The sequence below is a fragment of the Macaca mulatta genome, chromosome 7 (assembly GCF_049350105.2).
Source record: "Macaca mulatta isolate MMU2019108-1 chromosome 7, T2T-MMU8v2.0, whole genome shotgun sequence".
NCBI lineage: Eukaryota > Metazoa > Chordata > Mammalia > Primates > Cercopithecidae > Macaca > Macaca mulatta.
In genome coordinates this window covers 169,203,755-169,226,606 of record NC_133412.1, presented here as the reverse complement: position 1 = coordinate 169,226,606, position 22,852 = coordinate 169,203,755, and the positions used below count along the sequence as shown (strand labels likewise).

Sequence of the window (22,852 nt, the reverse complement as noted above, 5' to 3'; positions counted from 1 at the left end):
ACTGCTCTGTTCAACATCGAACAGGCAGCTTTATTTCCAGGCTGTGGATTAGGACAACCTGGAAGAACCATCCCGGGAGCAGAGGATTGGAAAGGCACTTTCCCCCTCAATACATGTCAAATTCATATACTTGAAAAATCACTGAGGCTTCTACAGTCCACACAAAACAGTCTCTGTTTAACAGCATCACGTTCAGTTTTTTAAAAAATAAATAAATAAATAAACACTACGTATAGGCAAAGGACTGACACTGAAATGCTTTATATCCCACAATGTTGAAAGAAAAGACATCGAGTATTTTTTTCCGTTGCACCTTTATTGTTTATTCTGTTCAATGTTCAGAATTTTCATACAGTCTTTCTAGAATCACATAGAGCCTACTGAGTAGCTCCTTTCCCCTGACATTGCTTTATTTCTAACCAGCCTCCTCTCATCCCTTGTCCTTAGTGTATGATATTCTGCTAGTGTCCAAGGAGTTCCCAGGGTTGTTTTTACAGGGGAGGGAGAAGGGTGTTCGGTGGTATTCCTGCGGCTTTCTCTCCTCTCCACCTCCTCTCTTGTTCAGCAGCCTCCAGACCCCCAAGGGTTAAGGAATCAGACACATTGGGTTTGGATCCTGACTCCACTAGGAGCAATGTGATCTCAGGGACATTTCTTGATCTCTCTGAACCATTTTTCCTTCTTCTACAACGTGGGGGAGGAAAACCTCCCTCTCTCACAGGGTTACTATGAGAATCAAATGACTCCAAGTATCCAAAGCTTCTGGCACAGTGCCTGGGCACACAGTACGCCCTGCATGCACCTTAGCTTCCTTCCTTCTGGCAGGGAAGAGAAGATATCTGATAAATCAATGCCAGAGCCAGCTGCTCAGGAGCATTTGCTTTATAAAAGAGCCTGGTCCCTTTAATAGAGCCCAAGAAATGACTCTAATGATGGAATTTCAGACACCACAGCATGGGTGAGGGAGAGATCTGGAGGCATAGACTACAGAAGCCTCAGAATCATTTGAATCCAGCCAGGCAGACTGCTGCTGCTTCTGCCTAGGGGCAAGGCTGGTGATACAGTCTGGCTGTCACACCACCCAAATCTCATCTTGAATCCCCACGTGTTGTGGGAGGGACCCAGTGGGAGGTAACCAAATCACGGGGGCAGGTTTCCCATGCTGTTTGCATGACAGTGAATAAGTCTCACGAGATCTGCTTTAAAAATGGGAGTCTCCTTGCACATGTTCACTTTTCTTGTCTGCCACCATGTGAGACGTGCCTTTCACCTTCCACCATGATTGTGAGGCCTCCTCAGCCACGTGGAACTGCAAGTCCAATAAACCTCTTTCTTTTGTAAATTGCCCAGTCTTGGGGATGTCTTTATCAGCAGTGTGAAAACAGATGAATACAGCTGGCAATGGCAGAAGGAATACTAACCCCCTCTTTTAGGCCATGTCACTGCAGCCAGGCAAGGGCCCATTTCAGGGAGCCAATTTGTTTTTATGCACCCATCCCTGCCAGAGAGGAAGTTGCTTCACGTGGGTGTAAACCAGGGGCTTTAAAAATGCAGCAGTCCTTTAGGGCAATCATTAAATCCCCTCCTTATGCCCCTGAAAAGTCACTTGTCACAGGGCTGTCCTCACAGCCTGAACCACCATGAGCTCTCATGGGGGAGTTCTTGTGTCATTTACACCCCACCCACTTTTGAAGAGGATCCCGGGTATCTTGCCAAGGAAGGAGTAATGCACCTAGTTCTGAGCTTTCCACCTTGTTCTTCCCAACTGTCACGGTACATGACCACTAAAATCAAAATCTGATAAACAAATGGTGACAAGAATGAAACAATAACCCTGCCAATAAGAAGCTGAATATTCTGTTCAAAAGTTCATCTGCAAATACAGCCACACTCTTCTTCCTCAACGGTAGTCCTTTTAATTTTAAGCTGATCTATCACTCAGCCCTTATTCATGCATAATTCTCAGTAAAGATAGGGTGCATCTAAGGTCTGCATGCCCACAATCGTTTGATATCTCCGAGAGAACAACAAAAAGCCACTCAATAGACAATCTTGAAACATGCACCAACCAAAACCATGGCTGGTAGTATGGGAAAATGTCCTTCAGACCAAAGAGGCAGAGAGACAGAGAAGGAGAGAGAGAGAAAGAACAAGAGCGCAAAAGTAAAAGATTCGAGACGAGACAAGAGGACTAAATGGCTCCACAAGAGAACACCTGCAGTTGGGGGAGGAAGGGACAAAGCAGAAAAAACCAAGGAAAGCTCTATGGATCTGGGAGTGCCTTTCCAAGTATTTGGTTCATGCTAAAAAATAGAGCACATTTATTAAAAATATATATTTATAAACCTTGATATGAACAGATACACACATCAAGCCAATGAAAAAAGAAAAATAAGTTATCTCCCCGGTATCAAATAGTTAGACACTTTTGATGAATGGGATGCCTGTCAAAGGGCTGCCCCTGTGGTTTTTCCACTAAATAGCTCGTCAAGTGAAGATGAAACACTTGTCCTGGGAGACACACATCTGAGCCGTGTCCGCCCTATTCATCTTTTCAAATATGTGATACCCGTCAGCGATCTGGAATAATGAATTTCTGCACCCATCCGCTCACCGATGGTGTCAGAGGCTGGTCGTCCAAGCATTCTTCTGGGCCCCCTGCCAAAGACGTTGAGTTCCTAGTGCTGTGAATGAGTTTTGTTGGAATCATTGTGCTTTAGTGTCTGCTCGCTGCAGCAGGATCGGTCTATTTGTGTGACCTTCTGTAAAGTCTGAAGGTGCATTTGATTGGGTGGTGTGGGTGGGTCAAGCCTGCTGGTTCTCGCAGGGTCTGGTCAGTGATACGCCGACACGCAGGACTTCCGTCTCTGGCCATCCCGAGGCCTCTGAGGACGCTCTGGGCCATTCACAGGGTGGTGTATATGTAGACAAATATGATCACAATCAGGTTCAGAATGGTCCCAATAATCCCCAGCATTGCCAAGACACTCTCCTCCTTACTTTCTTTTTCTTGACCTCCTCTGTCTTCATCATTTCCACTCGTGATTACCATCTTGGTTGCAAATGTCTTTATCTTCCTCACCAGGCTAACCTGTAATTGGAAAGAGGCAGCACAAAAGATGATCACTTATAAGCACGCCCTCCATAGCCAGGCAGATCTGCAGCGGGTGGTGATCTGCTTGCAGGTCAGACCATGCTGGGGGGATGACAAATCACACAAGGATCCTATCTTGGGACACCTTGCTCTTGGCCATGGGAAAATGGCAGAACACGGCTAATCGGTTTAGAAGATGAGCGTCCTGACACTGGTACAGAGAGAGGAGCCTAGGAGTCTACCCGGGCACCACCCACTTTGTTGAGCTGGTTTTCCCCCTTTCCCTTGAAGGAGAAACTGGGTCAGCTGCACTGCAGTGAAACTAAGGTCTGTGCCCTCCGTCCTGGTGGTGGGAATTTCACACACTCTCACATATCAGGTTACACCCAAGAAACGTGCTGTCCTGAGTATCCACGAAGTGTGTAGCGGGCATCACAGTCCTACCATGCTAAAGCTCTGACTGCGGTGTGGGTAGGGATGGTTGGAAGCCAGGGAAGGTGATTCATGGAGACCAGGCAGGATGGTAAGGGGTCTACACACAGTGTGGATGACTAGTACCATGAGAAATTATCATAATCTCTTGTGGAAATAGATACTGCTACAATCATTCCAGAAGATTTCCTGGCATTAGCCAGAAAAGTGAAAAGACATATTCTACCACTGGACACCTGCTCTGCCAGGCGTGTACCCTAGAGAAGGCCTCGCTTCTGTGCACCTGGAGACATAGACAGGACTGCTCCCATGGGCTTCATCTGCCATAGCAGAGAACTGGAAGTTACCCAGATACGCACCAAGAGGAGAGCAGATGAACATGTGGTGGTCAGTCTCTACAATGGAATATTATATGATGGTGAAATGAATGAATTACAGCTACATGCAACAGGAAGAACAAAGCCCAGACACTTAACGGAGGGAAAAAGCACATGGCAGAAAAATTTGTGCAGCACCATTTGATTCATAAAGGCTCAAAACAGGCAAAACCAAGTTATCTATTGTTTTAGAGATGAGCTCTTTGATTTTCATAAAAAGTAACGCAATGATTAGCATCAAAATGACTAGTGTAAAACTCAGGACAGTGGCTTTCTCCAGGCAAGAGCGGAGCAGGCTGCCATGAAGGAGGGGCACCAGTGGCCTTCAGATACTAGTCATCTGCCATCTGTTATGCTTTAAACTGTTCCTTTAAACTGCTGGCATATCTTCCAGCTACTCTCTTTGTATGCATGATACATATTGCAATAACCAAAATAACTTTTTATTTTCGAAGACAAAAAACATGGCCATCCAGGAGGCAGACTGGGCAGTCAAAGCCTTCTTTTCCACCAATTGCTGGTCCAAACCATAACTAAAATAGGACTAGTGTGTGTGGTGGTGGCGGCTCGTCCACTTGTGATGTGATGTGCACCAGACCAGCCCATAGCTACATTTCCTCCATTGGAGGGCTGCACCTTTAGAGCCAGAAGGCTTTTCATGCTTCAGGGTTTGATGATGGTTAAATTTGTGTGTTGGCTTGACTGAGTCATGCATGCCCAGATAGTTGGTCAGGCATTATTCTGGGTGTGTGTGTGTCAGGATGAGATTAACATTTGAGTTGGGAGACTGAAGAAATCAGACTGTCCTCCTACATGTGGGTGGTGATGGACCAATCAGCTGAAGGCCCGAATGAAACAAAAAGGCTGACATTCCCCCAAATTCCTCCTGCCTGCCTGCCTTCAAGCTGGGACAATGGCTTTTTCCTGCCTTTGGACTGGAACTGTCGATTTTCAGGCAGCTCTTCCTGGGCCTGGAGCCTGCAGGTCTTCAGATGGAACCACACCACCGGCCATCCTGGGTCTCCTGCTTGCTGACTCACCCTGCAGATCTCAGGCCTTGCTGGTCTCCGAAATCACATAAGTCAATTCTGTATAACAAATCTCTTCATACACACCTATATATATCTTACTGGCTCTGTGTCTCTCATTCGAATGCTGTCTCAGGACACACATCCAGGAAGGATCACAAACGGGAATCCAGGAACGTGGGAATGTGAAACGAAATGGGAAATGAAATGTCTGCATGCCCCTCCCTCCGTGCACATGAGCCCCGAGAGGGCTGGGTCGCTCGCACCTTCCAGAGCGGCTCTGGATCCGGAGGACAGTATATGTGAATGAACATCTGTACGAAGGAGAGGCAAGCACATCAGTGAAGAATGGAGGAACTGATGCAACACAAAAATGTGCATAAGTGAACAAAGGAACGCCCTAAAGGCAAGTTTCATACTCCTCACAACTTTGGTTTACTAGACAGACCTACAGTGGTTTTCTACTCCCATAGCTCAGTTAGGGAAAGCTTCTAGTTGGATTCGTTTGGTTTTCCTGCTTTTTCTCCCCTCGTATGCTTTTCATGACGTATAGTAAACATACAGGAAAGTCCACAAAGTGTGTACAGCTTGATACATTTTCATATCTGTTTAGCACCGAGATAAAGAAACAGAGCCTTCCAGCACCCAGGGGCCTCCCACAGTGCCCCGTCCAGTCACTATCCCTACCTCCTGAAAACCATTAATGTGGCTTCTAACACCATTGATGAGTTTTGCCTGGTTTTGAATTCTATGTAAATGGAATCATACAGTATGTCCTCTTTTGAGTCTGATTTCTTACTTTCTACACTGTGTTTGTGAGATTTGCTCACGTCTTTGTGTATAGCTGTGGCTTATTGACTCTCATATGTGAACAGTATTCCACTGGATCACTACACCCAAAATTTATGTCTCTATTTTGTGGCTGATGGGCATGTTCGTTGCTTCAAGTTTGGGGCTATTATGAATAATGCTGCTATGAACATTCTTGTACGTATCTTTGGGCAAGCATATACATACATCTTTCCCAATATTTCATATGAAGTTTTTTTAACATACAGCAAATTTGAAGGAATTTTACAGTGAGCACCCATAAACTCACCATCTCAAATCCATCACTAACATGTTCCCATACTTGCTTTGTCACATATCTGCCCATTCCTTATTCATCTATCTTCTTTTTTGGGTGCACTTTAAACTACATATATCATTATTACTCTTACTATTATCATTATTATTTTAAGACAGGCTCTTGTTCTTTTGCCTAGGCTGGAGGGCAGTGGTGTGATCACGGCTCTCTGCAGCCTTGACTGCCTGGGCTCAAATGATCCTCCTGCCTCAGCCTCATGAGCAGTTGGTACCACAAGTGTGCACCACCATGCCCACCTAATTAAATTTCTTTTTGTAGAGACTGGGTCCCACTATGTTGCTAGGCTGGTCTTGAACTCCTGGGCTCAAGCAATCCTCCTGCCTCAGCTTCCCTAAGTGCTGGGATCATAAGTGTGAGCCACCATGCTTGGCCTAAATTGCAGATATTATTTCATTTGCCCTTAAACACAGAAGCATGCTGCATGTTTTAACTACAGTTCAGTATTTATTTACAGTTTTCTCTTTTAATGTAAAATTCACATGTGCATTTCCTATTGACTACATACATACCTAGAAAAGGAGCTGCCAGGCACAGGGTATGCATATGTTTGACGGTAGTGGATACTGCTAAACAGCTTTCCAAAGTGGTTGTGTCTGTTTGCTAGTTTGTAGGTGTTAGTGGATCCCCTCTTTTTATTTTGGCGACTCCATGGCTCAAACTTTGCACAAAGTCATGAGAAGTTGGTTGTAAGAACCTTAGAAATCCACTCCCTTCACTGCCCTGGACAGATGTCTATCCAAGCACTAGTCATCTCTTTAATGGAGTCTCTGGTTTATCATTCATCTTCTTAGAAAGACTGCAAGCCCTTAGAGGAAGGACTTTCGAATCCCCACCTCCAAGTATAGTGCCCGGCATGGAGCAGGAACTTAAGAAAATTGAATGAGTGAATGAATGAGTGACTGAATGAATGAGTGGGTGCTCTGGGGCAACCTGGCATCTCCCAGTCTCTGCAGGCCAGGGAATAGATGGCCAGGGTTGGTTTAAGAAGATGCAATTAGTGCTGCCTTTATAACCAAAGACCCATCATCACAGTCAGTCAAGCAAAACAAAGTGCCTGTCATGGAGGCTGCTTCGTTTCAAGGCTTAATTTAGCCTCTTTCCTGAGTTAACCCGAGATAACTCTGACTCAGGAGGAAGTGGAGGGGAATAATCAGGTCAGCTGTGTTTACTTTCTGAGGACTCTGAAGCAAACAAAGACCTAGAAGAGACCTTCTCCGACTCACAGAAGAGTTGCATCTTAAGCATCTGTTTCCAAGTTGCTTAAGTCGTCAACTTGGAAACTTGAATTCCCCTGTAGACACCATGTTGGGAGTGTGGCTTGATTCCCAGGGGAGTTACTGAGGGCTTCCTTAAATGGAGTGGTTAGAATATTGTTTTCTTTGGAAAAAGTTGTCTGGCCAGGGTCTGGAGGATGAACAGTGATGGAGGATACTCACAGAATCCAGGAGATTAGCCTAGAAACCAGAGCAATGATAGAGATGGGAAAGGAAAACAGAAACAAGAAGCAACAACTATAATAATAACTGCACATTTTTAAATGAATTAGACAGTGCAATGAGAATGTTTGTAACTCAATGGATAGATGCTTGAGGGGATGGATACCCCATTCTTCATGATGTGTTATTTCACACTGTGTGCCTGTATCAAAACATCTCAAGTACCCCATATATATATATACACCCACTTTGTAGCCACAAAAATTAAAACTTAAAAAATAAAAGTAAAAAAATTTATAAAAAACAACAGGCAAAGGCTGGGATCAGTCATTGTCTGACATAACGTCTGCTAAAAGGTATAGATATTCATTTATCAACTCAATCATTTACTCATTTCTTCCTGCCAGGGGCTGGGTGGAGGGGGAAGTGGGGATTGGCTGATAATTGTAAAAGCGTCTCTTTTTGGAGCAATACAATATTCTAAACTTAGATTTTTAGTGATGGTTGCACAACTCTAAATACACTCAATATACTAAAGTCATGAAACCGTACACTTCCAATAGATGAATTTTGTGGTTTGTGAATTATATCTCAATCAAGATGTTCATTTTTTAAAAACAGTATTTGCAATAGAATCTGAAATATAAAGTGCCCAGAAATAAATCTAATAAAGAGGTGTGAAATTTTTATAAAGAATATTATAAACTTTACTGAAAGACATAAAAGCAGACCAACATGAAAAGGAAGATATACCATCTTCATGGAATGCCACCTTCAATATGCAAGATTCAATATCCTAAAAACATCAGTTTTTCCTAAAGTGTTCTATAGGTTTGTTGTAGTTCCAGTCAAAATGTCTACTGGGTTTTTGGTGTTATTTGATAAGTAGGTTCTAAAATGTCTATCAAAGAGCAAATGGATAATAACAGCTAATACGTTTACTAAAGAATAAGGTAGGGAAATCTGCCTCATAAGACATCAATATGTCTTAGGTCTAAGGCTTATACAAGCCTTAGACAAATAGGCCAAAGAAACAAAAACAAAGTCACACATACATGGACACTGCTGATCCACAGGGGAAAATGGGTCTTTGATGAGCAATGTTGGAATAACTGAGTATCTGTATGAAAGGATAAATGAAATCAAACTAGTAGCTCATCCATTCCAGATGGATTATAGATAAGAATAGAAAGAGAACATTCAAAACTTTTATAAGGCAATATAAAGGAATATCTGTATGACCTTGGGGTAGAGAATGGTATCTTAACAAGACATAAAAGCTCAAACTATAAGGAAATTCGACAACCTTAAATTCAATATCTGTTTATCAAAAAATAAAATATCATCAAAAGCAGAAAGTTAAGCCACAAACTGGGATACATACTACACATCATTCTAGTCTCAAATGAGCAAGAAAATGATAAATATCCAGTAGAAAACTGGGCAAAACAGTGTCCAGGCATTTCTCAAAAAAGTACATAGCCATAAAGAACCTAAACCTCAGTATCAGAGAAATGCCAATTAAAACACAGTGAGCTACCATCAAACAGCCATAAGATTGGCAAGAACTAAAACATCTGACAAGACCACCGAACACAGACAGAGTCTGTAGAGCAGCAGGGACTCTCCAGATACCTATTGCAGGAGTATCAGTGGATACTGTCCCTTTGGAAAACAGGATGGCATTATCTTGTAAAGCCAAACATACTCATACTCCAGTGATCCAGCCATGCCACCTTGAGATACACACCAAGTACACCTGCAAATGCGCAGCAGGGTACATGGATAAGAGCATTTAAAGACAGCAATGTCAGCATAAGCGAAATGCTGAATCCAGCATCGATGGCCATCCTCAGTGGCCTGGATCTACTGTTGTATGTTCTCATGCTGGCATAACACAGAGCGTTGAGGAAAAAATGAAATGCTGGAATGTGTCATCACATGGATGAATTGCAAATACAATATCGAGTGAAAAAGCATGTTGCAAAAGACCACAGAAAGGATGTTCCCACTTAGGTAGGAAGTTCAGAAACAGGGAGAATCTGACAATATTTTATATGGAGGTACAAGTGTGATAAAAACACAAAGAAAAGCAAGAGAATAATAAACCTCAAAGCTATCGTAGTGGTTCCCACTAAGTGGACAGGATGGAGAGGATGCTCAGGGACTCTCTAAGCCACTGGTAATATTTCTCAAGCTGGTGGTGGATACACGAGCGCTTGCTCTTTCTACTTCCATTCTAAATATGCTTCTCATATCTATTCCATATTTAACAAGTCAATTGCTGATTTAATACTTATTAGTTAACTACATAATTAACAATAAAACAATAATGATATTAAAACAAATAACTAATTAGCAAAAACCATTTTTTAAAAAAACACAGGGTTTTAAAGACTGGGCATATTAAGTGCTGTGCTGAATGCCAAAAGAAACCCTGCATGGTAACCAGGAAGGGAGCCACTTCTCTGGAAAGACACGGTGCCCCTCATGAGCACCCCTACTGTGCCAAGGCGATGGGCAACTCACTTTCAAGCACAGTTCTCAGCAAGCCAGTCCTCTGCCGGGCTGCTTCCAATGAGCACACTTGAGAGTTTTTAATCATTTGCTTAATTAGGATGCATGTCTTGGAAAATAAACCACATGAATATACAGTGACACAGTGCTGTGTGTGGTCTGGGCCTAGAGGCTGCAGGGCAGCTGGGGAGAGCCCTGCAGGGGGACTCAGGGTTCAGTGTGGAATCCCAGCCGGTCAGGGCTAGAAGGCACCGAGGTCATGGCTCACTGGGCCTGCCCAGCATCCATGGTCTTTCTTTTGGGATCAGGGTCTCGATTTTCCTCTGGAAAATTACCCTTCCCAATGGAGGCTGTCAATCAACCTGCCATGGAGATGGGTCTGGATCCTGGCTAAGCCTATAAGATGCTCTCTCTCTGGAGCTTAGTCTTAGGTAGAGTGATAGCAGGTGGGTTAACCGTAAACACTGTCTCATCCTAGCCACGGTGCTGAAATGAGGTTCCATTTGCTGCTGCCGCCTGGATGCCTGGAGCCAGGCTGACTTTTGCCCTTTCTAAAGCTCAGTTCACCATTTCCTTCTATCCCATGAACTACCCCATATCCCTGCAAAAAACAGTGTTTTTGCTTAAGGCAGCTGGAACCCATTTCTTACCAGTATCTGTTGCATGCAACCAAGGAGCTTTTACTTGTACAGAAGGGGTATTCAAGTTTATTTTGTTGGCTTCTTTGAATTCCCCCTAGAAGAATACTCAATGCTAACCAAGCCTCCTCTTGAAGACTTCCCATCATTCTGGAATTTACCACCTCTCAGGAAGTATATTCTACCAGCTGACAGCTCAGTCAGGAAAGCCCTTTACTTTACAACAAAATATTCTCGCTTAGCGTGCACCCACTGGAACTACTTTATAACCAGGAACTAAACAAAAGCAAGTCCTTGTTATCCTCTGCAAGGTAGCACCACGGTTTCTGAAAAACTGATACTGAAGGAATGACAACTCTGGCTTCAGATATAGCTGGGATCCACCTTGTCTCAGTGGTTTATCAGCTATGTGACTGGGGCAAGCTGCTTCATCTCTCTGAGCTTCAGTTTCCTCATCTATAAAGTAGGGATAATAGCTTGTAGGATTAAAGATACTAGGTGTAAGTCTCCTAGCTTGATGAATGGCGGCCACTACGATTAAGTGGTGACGATGATGATGATGACAATGATGATGACAGGCTCATTCTCATGGACTTCACAAGCCCTTTTGTCCAGCTAAGCACCTTCTGTTCCCTGCTTGTCCACATAGCCACTCCTAATCATGATCCCTTCTCCTGGGAAGGCCCACCCTAAAAATCACAGCACGCACAAGGAAAACATTATTCCAGGGAAAGTTTTTTGAGCCCAAACTGGGCAGGATTGTCCTCTCCCTCCTGGATGTGGCACATCCATGGATGCTAATAAGAACACCTCACTTTGGGGGCCCCCACAGCATGCCGTGACTCATGACGCTGCAAAGCCAAATTGCTCCCTCCCGTTCATGGAAGGTGAGCATTTTTAACCCAAGAATAGGACTTAGTATTTACATTACAGTCCAAGGGGCTGACCTCTATCCACTGTGCCAATCTGTTGAGTTCACCTTGGTTCCCAGATGATTGTCTTCCTACATAGTCACTCTCCTCCCAGCTTCATCCACACACAGGATGTGCACACTCTCCATACAGCTGTCTAAATGACTCACCTTCCAGTTTTTGACTAGGTTTGCAGCTTGATACCAGCTAGCTCGTTAGCACTCTTCCAAGGCTGTCAATTGGTTACTATTTGCCTTCTCCTCTGGCCGACATTTCTTCAAGGTTGCTATAAAGTCCACCTAGCGGCCGGGCATGGTGGCTCACGCCTGTAATCCCAGCACTTTGGGAGGTGAAGGCGGGCGGATCACAAGGTCAAGTGATCGAGATCATCCTTGCCAACAGGGTGAAACCTCACCTCTACTATAAATACAAAAATTAGCTGGGTGTGGTGGCCTACACCTGTAGTCCCAGTTACTCGGGAGGCTGAGGCAGGAGAATTACTTGAACCCAGGAGGCAGAGACTGCAGTGAGCCAAGATCGCACCACTGCATTCCAGCCTGGTGGCAGACTGAGACTCTGTCTCAAAAGGAAAAAAAAATTCCATCTAGGACTTAGAGGTCTCTAGGTTAGTGACCCTGCTGGACAGACGATGGCTGAGCAATATCCAAGATGCTGAGTCCTGGCACCCTCTGCAGCCTCTATTCGCTGGTGAAGTTTCCTCTTTATTACTTCTCTAGACCAATTTCTCAGAGCCAATTCTAAGAATTGGAGTTCGTCCCTTGCCAAGCCACTCAGTGATCAATAGTAAACTGGGGAATGAAAAATTCGTGTGATTACAACTCACTGATGCATTACCTGGCAGTTGAAAATGATGGTGACCATTCTCAGCAAACTAACACGGGAACAGAAAACCAAACACTGCATGTTCTCACTCATAAGTGGGAGCTGAACAATGAGAACATATGGACACAGGGAGGGAACATCACACACCGGGGCCTGTAGGGGAGTCAGGGACAAAGGGAGAGAGAGCATTAAGACAAATTCCTAATGCATGCGGGGCTTAAAACCTAGATGATGGGTTGATAGGTGCAGCAAACCACCATGGTACATGTATACCTATGTAAATAACCTGCAGGTTCTGCACAGGTATCCCAGAACTTAAAGTAAAATTAAAAAAAAAAAAAAAGAAAGAAAGAAAATGATGGTGACAAAGACCATGTGGTAAAAAAAGGAAGATGCCTGGCTAGGCAAGGTGGCTCACGCCTGTAATCCCAGCACTCTGGGAGGCCAAGGTGGGTGGATCACGAGGTCAGGAGATCGAGACCATCCTGGCTAACACAGTGAAACCCCGTCTCTACTAAAAATACAAAAAATTAGCCGGGCGCGGTGGCAGGCGCCTGCAGTCCCAGCTACTCGGGAGGCTGAGGCAGGAGAATGGTGTGAACCCAGGAGGCGGAGCTTGGATTGAGCCGAGATTGCGCCACTGCACTCCAGCCTGGGCGAGACAGCGAGACTCTGTCTCAAATAAAAAAGGAAGATGCCCACGATGTGATAAGGGGAAAAACACAGGATATTAAAATTCAGTTCTACTTATGACTGCAAATAATTTTTTTATTATTTAAATAGTTTATTTTTGTTACTGATGGGAATATTTTCTCAGTAAGTTCAAACAATGTTATCACAGAGAAGGATAAGCTAATGTTATATCTAGAACAGTTAGTACAGCATTATCTTGAAATTTCAGGGGGAAAAAGTGGTTGACTGGAACTTCATCTATCTTTTTAACCAAACAATGTTAAAATGAACACATTTGAACAGAAAAATGTTATCTAGTTCTTTTATATTTCAAATGTAAAATACTTTAATAGAGAAAATTCCATTTTTCTGCATCTATTTAGACAATATTACAATAAAAGGCAGTGTGGAATGCAGAATGTAGCTAGTGAGAATATTAGATAATGTAAATTTAAGAAGAAACTAGCTTTTCCATATTAAATAAAATCAATGATCACATAAATTCAACATGATTACAGGGACTAAAGTAAAAATACAAAGTACAATATAGTGCAAGTAAGATTTTTAAAACTTACTTGTCTAGGAAAAACATGCTGGGGGAAAAAATCAGAAATGTTCTATAACAGAGTTGATTATGTTAATTTACTTTTATCACGTTCAAAGCAATCAATATATAAATAAATAAAACTACGAAGACTACGAGTGCTTCTGTTTTCCAACAATCCTCGAAGAACCTCACCAGCCAAGTGACGAGAACAATGTCAGCGTGCAAGGAGAAATCTTGGTGTCAGTATCTCTCTGCTTGAGAGGCTGGAACTTGAAAACCAAAAGGGGTCGTTGCTGTATGTGAAAAATGACAAATGAGAGAGGTTCTGACAGCTTTTCTATAATACAGCAGAGATGTTCAGGCTGAATGCGAGTTGACTTTTGTGTCATTTAATTCTAGTACCAACTTGTTTGTCAAAATAATGCCAGTCTCAGAACTAAATCTGTGCTCCCTGATGTGCTAAAAGGTACCAGACATTCCGGAAAAGGAAGACAGGGACTATTCTATCCCAATTCTTTCCATCACTTGCTGCCTGCGTTCAATGGAGTGGCTCTGGCTCAATTGTAATTCTGAGTGTTTCTCCATCTTGAGAACATTTCCATATTTTGGAGCGGGGAAGGTTCACGCTGATCCTATCTACAAGGACAAGCTCCTGCCTGGAAATTTAGCATCACTGTTTGACAAATCTAGCAGATGAGGCCAGAGCACAGAGGAAGTATCAACTTCTCCCCTCGAGGAAGAGACCTCAGTGGTCACCTAAAACACAGCCACCCAAAGCAAGGGGCATAGACAAATGGAAGACGAGAGCTCTGGCCTTCAACGAGCTCATAGCCCAAGGAGGGGAAAACAAAAATTGATCACTATGGTGATGAGGGCTCAGGGCACTGCAGAGAGGGCACACAGTGAACTGTCCCCAGAAGATAGAAGGTCTGAGCGGAGACATCAAAGGCCAGTAGGACCATCTCAGCTGATGGTGGGAGAAGGGCACTGAGGCAGGGGACTGGCAGATGCAAAGAAAATGTGCAAGTATGGAATGCTACATCGAGGAGGACTGGCACAGCAGCATGGTGAGGGGGTTGTCCTAAGAGCTGAGGCTGGAGGAGGAAGCAGGGACTAGAACAGAGGCCTTTGTAAGTCATGCAAGGCACTTGTGGAATTTATTCATTAGATGCAATGTATACATGGATGTTCAATTCCTGTTTATTTTCTCAATCACACATATACACTATGTATACTCTTATATGCATTAGATACTTTATATTGAATTTTTGAAACTCACTTGGCTCCTAAAATCAAACCACAGAAAGTAAAACGGGGAACCGGCTCTCCAGGACTAAATGTCTGGACAGGGTGGTTGCCAGCTCTGGCAACATTCCACAGTTGCCTTCCAGGCTTTCAGGAAATGAGCTGGGAGTCTCTGAGTGACAGAGTCTGAACCCAGGCAAGGTCTTCATCAGGGGCTGGGCAAGAGTTTTCCAAAGGACAAACTCCTCCACATGTGCCCATGCCCAGCACAGGCAGCCACAGAATGGTGTGGCTGTCATCAGACGGCCACTCAAGGGAGATGGCAGCCAGGCCATCTCTGGTGACAGGAATTACTCCCAGGAGTTCCAAAGGACCGCTGAAGAGATAAAACATCTGTAAAGCATTTAGTCTGATCAACGAAGGTTCACAATGATTAGCATTAATTACAGTGCTTCCCCTCCCTAATTGCCAAGATGTTGCTGGATCTGGCTTTGTACTTGGTATCTGTCATGATGGGGCCAGTAGCTACTATCCAGCCACACATGATGATAAAAGTCATAGCTACTAATTAGTAAATACACAGTTCCTCCATCCATCCACCCACTCAACAAATATTTATTTAGTATTTACTCTATGCTGGCCCCATTCTATTTTGTTTTTTGGAGATGAGGTCTCACTCTGCTGCCCAGGCTGGTCTCAAACTCTTGGGCTCAAGTGATCTGCCCACCTCCACCAAATGTTGGGATTACAGGAGTGAGCCACCATGCCCAGCCAAGACCCTATTCTAGAGACACTGCGACAGCACAGACAAAAATAAGCATTATCTGCATTTTAGAGATAAGGAATTGAGACTTAAAATAATTAGTGAACCTCTGCAACATTCCAGGAAGTTTGTAGGTACTAGGGATATGGCAGTGAAAAAAGTAAAGAAATGATCATAAACTAAGTTGCGACTTAAATCATGCAGCCGACATGACTCCCAGGTATTGCCCATCTCCTGCCTGCCCTCAAATGCCCACCACATTCCTGTCCCACCACCGCCTGCTGTGGCTTTAACCTCTGTGCGTTTGTTCACATGCTCTTCTTGGCTTGGATAACTATTGCTGGCCCTCTGAGGCTCAGTTCCATTGGTAGCATTTCCTAGGACCCCGTCTTCGGATGTCTGGGCAACTCCTGCCCCATCCTGTGTCCATCTCTTGATTTGAGTCTTTCCCCCACTAAACTGAGCTCCTTTGGAGGGTCAGGCCTGGGTGGGTCTGATTCACCTCCCTGTTCTTTGGCCCCTGAGCCCGGCCTGGGGCAGCCACGGTGTTCTGTACTGAGAGTGAGTGCATGCATTGGCTCACTCTGAGAGGCAGCTGAGACAAGGGGCAGGGACAGCCTAGCCCAGGCCTCCAAGCTGGACTTCCCTATAAAGAGATGGCAGCGGCCGGGCATGGTGGCTCATGCCTGTAATCCCAGCACTTTGGGAGGACAAGGCAGGCAGATCACAAGCTCAGGAGATCAAGACCATCCTGGCTAACATGGTAAAACCCCGTCTCCACTAAAAATACAAAAAATTAGCTGGGCGTGGTGGCAGGTGCCTGTAGTCCCAGCCACTTGGGAGGCTGTGGCAGGAGAATCACTTGAACCCGGGAGAAGGAGGTTGCAGTGAGCCAAGATCATGCCACTGAACCCCAGCCTGGGTGACAAAGTGAGACTTCATCTCAAAAAAAAAAAAAAAAAAAAGAGATGGCAGCAAGGATAACCTTGTTTATTTTCTTTCTCCCCCTGAAGTCTGATGGAAAGGAGGGATTAGTTTAGTGTGTGTTGAGTGAGAAAAGTTTAAACACTGATCTAAAGAGAGAAAAAACAGCTCCCTGTACTGACACTTAAGGGTAAATTAATCAGTAATTCCTTTGCTCAATGAGAACACGTTTTTCAGTTGTGGGAAAGGTTAATTCTATTAGTCTAGACTTCCTTGAGGAACGCAAGTCACCAGGTATCTCTGAGGCAAGGATGCTTCAATAGTGGAGATGAGACACAGGCCTATGGAGCAAACCTCCAGCCCAGCAACGTCACCCCCCGCCTGCCTGCCACTTCCACCGGGCCATGGACCCCACTTGCCAGGGAGACTCTACCTCCAATTCCCAGGACTAACAGGGAGTAGGGGAAGGACCCAGGGATTTGGGTTCCAGGTATGGCCTTCAATGAGCTGTGTCACCTAAAATACATCAACCTCCCTCTCTGGTCCTCATCCATAATGGATTCATGATGGGCTCAAATTGGGTGATAGCCAAGGCCTCTTATGGTTCCAATAGTGTACATGGAGAGGGGAAGAAGGCCATAATCTGAGGAAACTTAATTTGAGACTCTGTGATCCCAACTAACTCTGTGACCAAGGGAAAATCTCTTAACTTCTCTTTGCCTCAGTTTCTTTGCCTCTAAAATGGAGCCAACAGTAGAGTAAGCCCCGATTCTTCATGAGGTTGTTAGAGGACAAAACAAGGCGGCGTATATGAGAGCCCTCAGTAAGCTGTCAGGGAGAGACCAGCATCTGCCCTTCCTTGATGCGGAGAGGACAGATGGGAGGACGCACTTAGCCTGACAGATCATTGCCTGGTGAGAAAGAGCCTCCATCAGAGTGATGGCAGTGGCAGGCCATCTGGAGCGGCTGAGTAGGCAGGAGCCCCACCCCACTGGGTGCTGCTGCAGCTGCCCAAACCATGGCTGCAGACTCAGGCCTCCCTGCACTCCTGGGGACCTGGGAAGTCACCCCTGCCCTCACAGCCTTGGAAGTGCCTCTTCCCACTGTCTGACTTCTCCCTACTGTTGGCATCTGCTCTGATCTCAGAGCAAAATTGGGACCTGGGTGCCATGAACAGCATCAGGAGGCAGGCAGATTCCTGAGCAGAAGGAGGTGGGTCCCTAGGAAGGCCCCACCTTAAGGCCAGGGAGGGCCTGAAGGCTGGGGACCGGGCTGCCAGTCCTGCAGATCGAACTGGGGACTTGTGGTGCCTTTTCCAGGCCCACCCATGACTGCCCATGGACCAACTGGCACACACTTCCTCTCCTCTGAGGTCCATAAAAGCCCCAGGGTCAGCCAGAGCAGGGCACAGGATGGAGAGGACAGAGAGACCACAGGAGGACCAACTGCAGAGAGGATCTATGTTCTCTGCTGAGGGCTTCAGAGATCTGCAGAGATGTCGAGACTCAGCTGCAAAGAGGAGTCACCCTCTCCAGGGCCTCCTCTCAGCTGAGAGCTGAAGAAATGGTGGGACAACCTGCTGGCATAAAGGAGCCACTCACTCCAGGGCCTCTTCTCTGCTGAGAGCTGAACACTCAACGGGATGACCTGCCTACAGAGAGGAGCTACCCATTGCAGATCTCCCCTGAGCTGTTGTAACATTCAGTAAAGCACCTCTTCACCTTGCTCACCCTCCACTTGTCTGCACACCTCATTCTTCCTGGATGCGGGACAAGAACTTGGGCAAAGGCACCACTGGCCACAGAGATTTCTGGCTAGAAAAGCAACATCCTAAAGACCCCATAACAAGAGTAGCAATACCCCCACCTTGCCCCTTATGCTTACCGTTGACTTCCAAAAAGAAACAAACATTTTCTAACCCTTGAAAGCAAAGCTTTCTGGAAACAAAATTGACAACACTTAACAAAACCACATATACATTTCCCTTCCAACTATGCAACTCCACTTTTTAGACTCTACCCTGAAGATAACCTCCAATGCTACAAAAACACACGTGCAAGTTCATCCAATGCAGCATCATTTGTAAATGCAAAAATATGAAAAGCAACCTAAATTCTCAGATATAGGAGATGGGGCTGAAAAAACTACGGCATGTCCACACATAAGAGTACCATGTGGTGGCAAAAAGGAAGGAGGAAGGACCCTATGAATGGACTTGGAGAGATTTCAAGCACCCAATGTTAACTTAGAAAAGCAAAGTGTCAAAGTGCATGCTACACCTCATGGAAGAAAGGGGCTACAACAATGCATGCATGCATCTGCTCACTTGTGCAAAAGAAATATAGGAAAGGTAAACTAGAAATTAAAGAGACTGGTTCCCTAGAAGAGGTGGGAGAGAAAGGAATGCAGAGAAGACGGGGGTAGGATCACGATGGCGAGGACGGGGAGGAAGTGATGCTTCTCTGAGTGTATCTTTTGCTATAGATCTGACTCAGGAGCATTGAGATGTTTAGCATGTCTTTCATATGTCCACACAAAACAATTCAAACCAACCAAGACCTCAAGGAAACCCAGAATGGAATGTAAACATTAATAAGTGGACCAAACTATTACATATAAATAGTATGACTACACTGAAGGGGGTGGAAAAGAAAAGAACTCACGTAAGTAATTTTGGAAAACAGTATTTTGATTGGATAGCATAAGGCTGAAGACAAAATGACTGTACACAAACACTATCACCTACTCAGTAAAATGTGCTTCTCATGGGGGCGTGGGTTAACAAATCTGAAACTACTTTAGTGTATACTAGAATTAAATAAATATATTTTAGCTAACAAAAGCTGGGCTTCTTGTTGTTGGATAAAAAAGTTTCAAGAAAGGGAAAAAGTTAAAATGAGCCTTGTGATGTTGGATTAGAACTAGAGATACCAGTATACACACATGGCTTTTAATATACATCCAGGTAGGCGGACACAGAAATACAGATGAGTGTGCACGCGTGGATTAGTGCCTGTCCATGTCATTCCCAGTGATGTCCCCTAAAAGGCCTAAAAGCAATGACAGCTCAGTAGCAATAAAGATACCTGGCACCCAAACCTTGGTTTCTCTACGCCATTCTCCAATAAAATGAACCTGGGCTCCTTGGAGAAGTGGCTGATTCCAGAGCTGAGGAAGGGAACATACAAGATAAGCCTTGAACATCTTGTGATACCAGAAAGTTAAGGAAGTGTTCCAAAACAGGTGGGGGTGGAGGGGCTGGTTGAAAACACAAGAGTAAACCTGAAGGAACTTCTAATGGCCAAAGCTGGGACAATTTGAGCAAGAAAATAAATAACTACAGTCTTAGATTATAAATCATAGGATAAAAGAAATGTCTATGAGTTTTTATTGACATAGATAAATAATCGCATAAATAAATGGGGGAGAAAAACCAGTTCTTCCTTACAGTAGAGTTCCAATAAATAAATGTAGGAATACAAAGAGAGAGAAACAGAAAAATCACCAGGAGGCACTCACAACAGTAATAATTATTGTGGACAAGATCTACCAATGGATGCTACAACTAACGAGCTCATGTTTGAGGAGAAAGAGATTCACATGGTCTCAAAGTATTTCCTCCAAAGTATTTATCAATTATGAAGAAAAGATAGTAACTTTACAGTGAAGCCTGGCAGACATCCCTTTAACCCAGTGATCGAGGTCAATGTCACCAGTGATGTCCACACCAGGAATCCCGATATAGGGCACCAAGGAGATCACAACATCAGCTCTGCAGGATTCTTGCCAAAAATGCACAACCTCAGTCCAAAAAAGTGCTTCAGGCAAACTTAAACTGAGGGACATTCAGCAAAATAACTGACAAGTGTTCTTCCGAAGTGTTAGGGTCATGGAAGACAAAGAAAGACTGAAGAACTGCCCCAGATTGGAGGGGAGTAAGGAGACATGGCGACTGAGCAGTGTGGGATCTGGAACGGGATCCTGGAACGGAAGGACATTCGTGGGAAAGTTGGTGCAATCTGAATCGGTGTGCAATTGAATTAACAGTATTGCACATTGGTAACTTCCTGAATTTGCTGATTACACTCGGGTTATATAAGACGTTCACTGGAGGGGACACTGGGTGCAGAAGCTACTTCTACATTAGCTCAAAATTTTAAAAAGAGGTAATGCTTAAGTCCCTTATTCAACGAGTTCACAAACACTTAGGCCAAACCACCAGGGTCTTTGCTAAGTCCTACTTAAGAATTTGCTCTAGTATCAATCCCTCTAGAGGATGTAGGGAACAGAGGCTAAGGAGTGCTGGATTTGAACCACAGCTTCCAGGGCCCTGGTGGAATGAGTTGGTTTTGGTGACAGGCTCTGGGTCAGTCTTTGGTTACAGAAAACCCCAGAACTGAAGGGAGCTCTGGAACATCCTGCACAGGTCCTCAGCCGGGGCTGGTGTCCTGAGGGGAAGAGGATATAAACACAGGCCCTGCGCGGTACCCAGCCCGGGCAGCCCCTCCACCTCCTGGACTTTCCTCTGCAGACCTTACCTGCCTTGGTTCTCAGCAGCAATCAGGGCCCGAGGCCTGGAAGGGGCTCCCCACCTCTCTGGGGCTGAGCCTCAAGGGCCCTGGGTTCTGGGAACCCCAGCTTCTGTGTTTCAGAGATGACACCTGGGCTTTACCAGTACACAGCTGTGGCCCACCTCTTAGGACTCGGCCTCTGGCTCAGCTCCTGTCCCAGAAACCTGCTTGGTGACCCTGGCCTGGGTTGTTGACTTTCATGCCTGTCCCTCACCTGCCAGACAGAGTGGTCTGCCCTGCACCTGCCCGGTGGCCTTGGCTGTGCTCCTGAGGCCTGGAGGTCGGCCTGCCTGCCTTCCTGAATCCTTCCAGGGCCCACCTGTCCTCTCCCACTCCCTTCCACCGTGCTCTGCCTATCACCAGCATGTCCTCCACAGGCCTTGAATGTTGACTGCTTGCCTGGGTTCAGTCCGTCTGCCAGAGTGACCTTTTCCCAGATCCCCAAAGAGGCAGGTTCTGGTCTAAGTCAACCACCCAGGCCCCCTAACAGGAGTCAGTGATGGCCTCTGTCTCCAGCAGGATCAAGCAAGGCTCCAGGTTTGTGCTGAGGGACCTAGCAGAACCTATGTTACAGGGGGGTGAACTATTACACATACGTAGCCCTCCAGGATCTGCAAAATCCACCTTGCCCAGCGATGGGGGATTACAGATGGCCACTCCCTGCTTCCAGTCACGAGGCAGGGGTCCATGCTCCCTCCCCTTGGGTGAGAGCCCATGCAGGTTCCTGGGCCAGGCTTACAGCCCAGCAGCTTCCATTTCCTGTGTCTTGGAACACTCCCTCTTCGGAAGCTGGCTGCCATGTCAGAATCCAACTCCCCTGAGGCCACCTGCTGTGAGGAAGCCCCAGTTAGCCAAGTGGAGAGAAACGGGGGCAGAGAAGACCTACAGCCCTGGTTGTGCCAGCCAACCCAGCCCAGTTACCAGCCAGTGGCTCCAGCCCCAGGCACCATCTGTCCACAATACCCAGGAGACCCAAAATGAGAACCACCAGCTGAGTCCAGTCAACCCACAGAACCCCATGAGATAACAACAACCTTCTGTTTCAAGCCACAAGTTTGAGGCTGGCTTGTTACACAGCAGTAGGTAACGAGAACACTGGCTGGAAGAGGCTTTTGTTTGCAATCCTTAAGGAAAAGAAGTTTTTTTTAATTTTTTTATGAATGTCATTTTTTTTTCATCTGTAAAGTGGGGAGAATAATTCCACAGGTAACTGAGCAAGAACTGTGTGAGCAGGACAATGCTCGTTTGTGATCTGTGTTGAATGTTTGTTGCTGGTGATCTCAAGGGGTCTCTGGGCTTCTAGCGTGGTCTTCCTGCACAGGGACAATCGTGCTGATGTCATCATCTCTTACTTCCTGCTTGCTGAGTGACCGTGGTCACATTTGAAGCAGTCAGCAGAGCCCCTAGCATTGCTGACTGCTTCCCAGGGGCCAGGTAATGTTCTAAGCACTTTATGTCCATCAACAATTTTAATCCTTGCAACAACAGAAGAGAGGAAGGCGCTATGATCACATTGTATAGATGGGCAAAGTGGAGTCGGCGAGTGGGAGAAACGTCTCCCCATTCCTCGGGGTGTGAGAGAGCTGGGATTCTCTCATTTTCACCAAGGCCATGCTCTGAACGGCCCCACTCTATTGTTTCTGAGCCTCAGTTTCCCTGTCTACAAAATGGAATAGTAACGCCCACCTGATTACTGCTGCATGGATT

The 22,852-nt window shown here is 45.4% G+C and overlaps 1 protein-coding gene across 1 annotated transcript in view; it reads right to left on the bottom strand.

Moving 5' to 3' along the window:
- Window positions 1-297: 297 nt before the first annotated feature.
- Window positions 298-22,852, bottom strand: part of LOC114679637 (protein TUNAR) — a 49,641-nt gene continuing 27,086 nt past the window's right edge. The window contains exon 3 of the mRNA XM_077941677.1: window positions 298-3,091. Within this exon, the coding sequence (XP_077797803.1) occupies window positions 2,906-3,091 (186 nt within the window). The 3' untranslated portion in view covers window positions 298-2,905. The remainder of the gene's footprint in view (window positions 3,092-22,852) is intronic.